The sequence below is a fragment of the Helianthus annuus genome, chromosome 4 (assembly GCF_002127325.2).
Source record: "Helianthus annuus cultivar XRQ/B chromosome 4, HanXRQr2.0-SUNRISE, whole genome shotgun sequence".
NCBI classification, from domain to species: Eukaryota; Viridiplantae; Streptophyta; class Magnoliopsida; order Asterales; family Asteraceae; genus Helianthus; species Helianthus annuus.
Window position 1 is genome coordinate 123,279,877 of NC_035436.2, and position 4,894 is coordinate 123,284,770.

The 4,894-nt window shown below is 50.3% G+C and overlaps 1 protein-coding gene across 1 annotated transcript in view; it reads left to right on the plus strand.

Moving 5' to 3' along the window:
• The first annotated feature begins 1,089 nt into the window (after positions 1 to 1,089).
• LOC110932396 (NADH dehydrogenase [ubiquinone] iron-sulfur protein 2) overlaps positions 1,090 to 4,894 on the plus strand; it is an 8,575-nt gene continuing 4,770 nt past the window's right edge. Inside the window, exons 1-3 of the mRNA XM_035989164.1 lie at positions 1,090 to 1,480; positions 2,387 to 2,455; positions 3,907 to 4,372. Coding sequence (XP_035845057.1) covers positions 1,206 to 1,480; positions 2,387 to 2,455; positions 3,907 to 4,372 — 810 coding nt within the window. The 5' untranslated portion in view covers positions 1,090 to 1,205. The remainder of the gene's footprint in view (positions 1,481 to 2,386; positions 2,456 to 3,906; positions 4,373 to 4,894) is intronic.

The window sequence follows — 4,894 nt, forward strand, 5'->3', positions numbered from 1 at the left end:
ACAATTGGGGAGGGAACGACGACCTTGGACGTATGGTCTCCACTATAAACGCTCAATTGCTAGTGGAACGATACGTAGAAGCTGCCTTGGTGAGTGATGGGTTTCATCCCCAGGCCATACTCAACGAGTACCGGGACACCCGGGGCTCCCTGCATTCTCCACACGGGCATCTTTTGAGTGTGCGTACGTATGAATCGTACGTCACTCAAATTAGAGAACTTGGAACCCGGGAGAGCGTGCCGTATCGGCGTGTTCTAAGAGCAATCAATCACGATCTGCTTTTACCACGTCGGATCGGCAACAGGTGGGTTTGAGGACGGACCGTCAAACTCCAAAAGTCATTTTGTTTCTGTTCCTATATATACGGGTCCGTGCAACATTTCCACGATATCTTTCTGTGGGCGTGCTATTCCCCCAGAGGTCATCCAAACCTTCTTCTTCTTTACATTGCATCGCTTGGCATCCTAGCCGTTACTAGATACTGACTTATTCGCTAGCATCAAATTACCCTCCCTCAGGAGTCCAGATCTCAAAAGAAAGGATGATTTTCTTTACCCTTCTCAAACTCTAAAGTGCTAGGATATCGAACCGGTTATCAAAAGTGCAGGGCGTAGCTACTGGCCTTGATCAGACCCACAGGACACTCATGGAATGGTATTGATTCGAAAGAAGGTATGACATATTATACATAAGTTAGCAATGGTGTTCTCAATCAGGGACTTCATCAATCGGGGCGAGAGGGAGCTGCTTCGAGGAGGCGACACCCACTAGTTTTGTCCGGGTCAAACTCTCCCCAAAGCAGGTAGGTGAGAAGGGCTCGGCTCCATGCAGGTCTTTCACCAACGGCTGGCACTGAATTAGCACGATGCGAAAGAGTCCGGGGTTAGTCGGCGGGGATAAGATTCTATTCTCGGAGTCAACACTACTCCTATGCAAGGCTGTCGTCTCATGCTACTAGGGCACGCTCCCTTCCCTAAAAGAGGACAGCCCGAAAAGTAGGAAACTCAAGACAACAACTCACAATTGCATAAGTGATCACTGAAACTTTGCACTTTGAAAAGACCTGCATCTGAGAGGACTCCTGGACTAACTTGGAAGGGTGCAACTAATTTGAAGTGCTAAGACAAGAAAACAGGGATGTGCCTGGCTCAGTTTCTAGTATGTGCCCATATTCAAAATTAAGACTAGGACATGAATACTAGGCTATGATATTGTTTTATCAAGAAGGAATCGATAATCATAGTGGGCATCTTTCTCCCTTCTTTCTTTTCGGGTACTGGTGGTATTGGACAAGAAAAAAGGGAATCATTTCTTTCTTCTTTCTGCCTTTCTTTCCCATGACGACTAGGAACGGGCAAATCAAAAATTTCACTTCGAATTTCGGACCTCAACATCCTGCTGCTCATGGTGTTTCACGATCAGTATTGGAAATGAACGGAGAAGTGGTGGAACGTGCGGAACCACATATTGGATCACTCCAGTGCGGCACGAAGCCGCTGATGCCGAGTCGGCTCCTATGCCGCTAGCTATGCCCTGCTTGGTCCCCCGGCACGGTGGAGGTTCCGTAGCGCGTCATGAGCACCGGGCTAAGGGGCGGTTGAGCAACTCAAGCGAACCGCCCTACCTTACTACAACATAAGGACAGAAGGGAGAAGGTTGTGAAGGTGGCCTCGTTATCCACACCTCCGGTCGGATGAATGGAGGACCGACCGACCCGGGTTTTCACGAGCGTTGGCGGGTTCTGGAGTGCCTGTCAAGGGCGCTAGCGCATACCCCGGGGTGATCATCACCACCTGCACCTCAAATCTCGGCACAGTGGAACGTGTAACCCGCCTGCTATTCCATTCAACTACATTTGTTCCTGTAATCCATAGCCTAACAGAACGCAGCAGCGAGGGACAACCCGCCCATACAGCCAGCGGGGAGGATGGCACTACTGGCAAAGACCGTCTGGCGAAAACGCCGCAGGTGCGAAGCGTGGTAGGCCTGCGCCGGGGGAGCATAGGGAGGAAAGGGAGCCCGGACGGTGGAAGAGCCAGGGGAGGCCGGGTCATTTGACGGAAATGGAAGGCTTTGGACTATGAACCTATTAAAGAAGGCCCTATGGAGTAAAAGGAAGTGCATGAATTCTTGGAAAAAGAGGGAGCGAGCCTATATAAAAATGGAATCAAGCAAATTCAATGAATAGATAGAGTCAACGGTACGACAGACAGCGCTGCCTACACGCGAATTTGCTTCCGAAGTCGAGCAGTCTCAATTTCACTACAGGATTTTAGAATGAATGCTGGGCTGGGCCACCTCGAATGGCGTGAGCCGCATGCGGGGAGACCCGCACGTACGGTTTTTAGGGGGATCTGGTCGAAAGACCGGCCGGCGCCCACCCGACTAGAGGGACCGAGAAATTAATAGAGTACAAAACTTATCTTCAAGCTTTACCTTATTCTGATCGTTCAGAGGGCGATCGCGGGGTCACTGAATGAAGTCCTCCGTTTCTTTCGGAGGTGCTGACCCGCAGCGAGGCAGAGATGACTAAGTGACATATGGAATATGGCGACGACAACAGCATGTCGTAGAAGGAGATAACAAGTGGAGCCAACGACCCACTAAGACTAACGTATCTACAACTACATCCCCGAGCGGCAGTCAAACGGGGGCGTGAATGCGAGATGCCAGCGGAATGATCGGCCGGACAGAGGCTAGGGCTCCTTCCTTCCCACCGCGTCCTTCCTTGTGTGTCGGAGATATAAAGCGAGTGCACCGGAAAAGAACGGGAACTGGGTCGATCTATTCTATGTCGAAGCATCCGAAGCATAACTGCACACTCACACGATCTTTGCCGACAGATAGGAGCATTCGGTGGAACCGGTGAACTACACTTGCTTCTGGATAGATGTGTGGGACAGAGGGCTCGTGGTACCTGCTGCCCACCCTTCCTCCTCTGCTTTGAGAACCGTGTGAACGGAGAGTGGGCAGAAGGGAAGGAGGTCCTCATACGGAGTCGCACACTTACTTGAGCAGTGCGGGAGACTGGGGAATGGGTCGAGTAAAGTCCCCTGGGGCCGGAAAAATCACAGAGACGTACTGATACGATAGGGCTTTGATTGCTATTTCTTTTTTATTAGTGATTGTAAAGGAGGGCGCTTGGCTATGTTATAGAAAGGGAAGGCAGAGGGCGAAGAGAGGCGGCTCGGCAGGGAAGGAATGGGAAATCGTCAAAGATGACTTCTTTGTTGTCGAAACGAAGGGCTAAATAGCACCAGTGATTCTCTGAGCCGGTCTGGATTTCCAACGCCTCGGGAAACTGGTCGAGATAGATGACAGCGCCTTTTTCCCCTCTTCCTTAGCGGGAGGGCAATCTTCTCTTATGGCCTTCACCTCCCGCCCGGCCCGGAAATAGAGAATCCAGCCCCCTTCTGATCCATTCATTTCTGCAAGCAGGGAGGATCCAGAGCTAAGCCCCCTCCTATTCGAGGCCGGGTGGCCTTGCCCCACAAGCACCCAACCTTCTTTTTGCTCTTCCTTCGGGTTGCCTCCACGAACGCGCCACCTAGGAGCCCTACTCATATTCCAAAAGCGCTACTTCAATTCAAGTGCAAGCCCCCTTCTATTGCATAACCTAAAAAAGCTATAAACAAAGTACAAAAGTGGTTGCGGGAACGATACGCTTTGGTTACCAGCGAACGCTTCCAAAGGCGACCAGCTTTCAATACTAGTTGTTACCTTACGCTGCCATTTTTCTAATATTCTTGAATAGCATGGCTGGGGGCTAAGATAACTCAAATGGGAGAGCCGTGTTATGGGTGACCTTATTGCACGGTTCAGAGAGCACTTGTGTATGTGATGCAAGTGAACGTGTACGAAAAAGCTGTCGTAAAGTTTCGTTGTTCGTTCCGTCGTCGACCCTATCTATGTTTCTATGATGGCCCAAGAACACGCTCATTCTTCAGCCGTAGAGAGACTTTTGAATTGCGAGGTACCATTACGAGCTCAATATATACGAGTGTTATTCCGTGAAATAACTCGAATTTCAAATCATTCACTTGCTTTAACTACTCATGCTATGGATGTGGGAGCATCAACTCCGTTCCTGTGGGCTTTTGAGGAGCGGGAAAAATTGTTGGAATTCTATGAAAGAGTCTCGGGAGCCAGGATGCATGCCAGTTTCATACGACCAGGTGGAGTGGCACAAGATCTGCCTCTTGGCTTATGTCGAGATATTGATTCCTCCACACAACAATTTGCTTCTCGTATCGACGAATTAGAAGAGATGTCAACCGGCAACCGTATCTGGAAACAACGATTAGTGGATATTGGTACTGTCACTGCACAGCAAGCAAAGGATTGGGGATTCAGTGGTGTAATGTTAAGAGGTCGTGCGACATGAAGACATTGATAGCAATATGGGGGAAGTTCCCATCAGGCAACAACGGTTCTGCCTGACCCTACTTAAGCATGCATATTATGTCAGTGAAGACTTGGTGTGAAGCCTTGGAGCTTACGTTAGAAGAGCAAAAGGCCGGGGGCTAGGGTGAGCTGAGGGGGGACAGCGTAAGTGAGCGAATGTGTGTAAGCCCAGTCAAGCATAACTGTTCTAGGCGGGGTGGGCCGCCCACCTTCGAATGGTGTTGGTCCTACGGACTGTGAACGGATTCGCCTCTGGCCTCTGGGCACGTCGGAACCGCATGAGTTCACCGGGGTGGAGCACGGTCCGCCAAAATCGGCATAGGTTAGGTGCTATTGATGGAACATGGTAAGCCTATCTTTCTCCATATGGAAGTGCTGCGGGCACATAGAGATGTGGGTAGAGGAAGCCTCAAAAAGCGAAGGCCGAGCTGTAGGTCACGTGACCTGCACCGAGTTGGTGGCTGACTGGGCTTTTTATTTGATCAAAGCA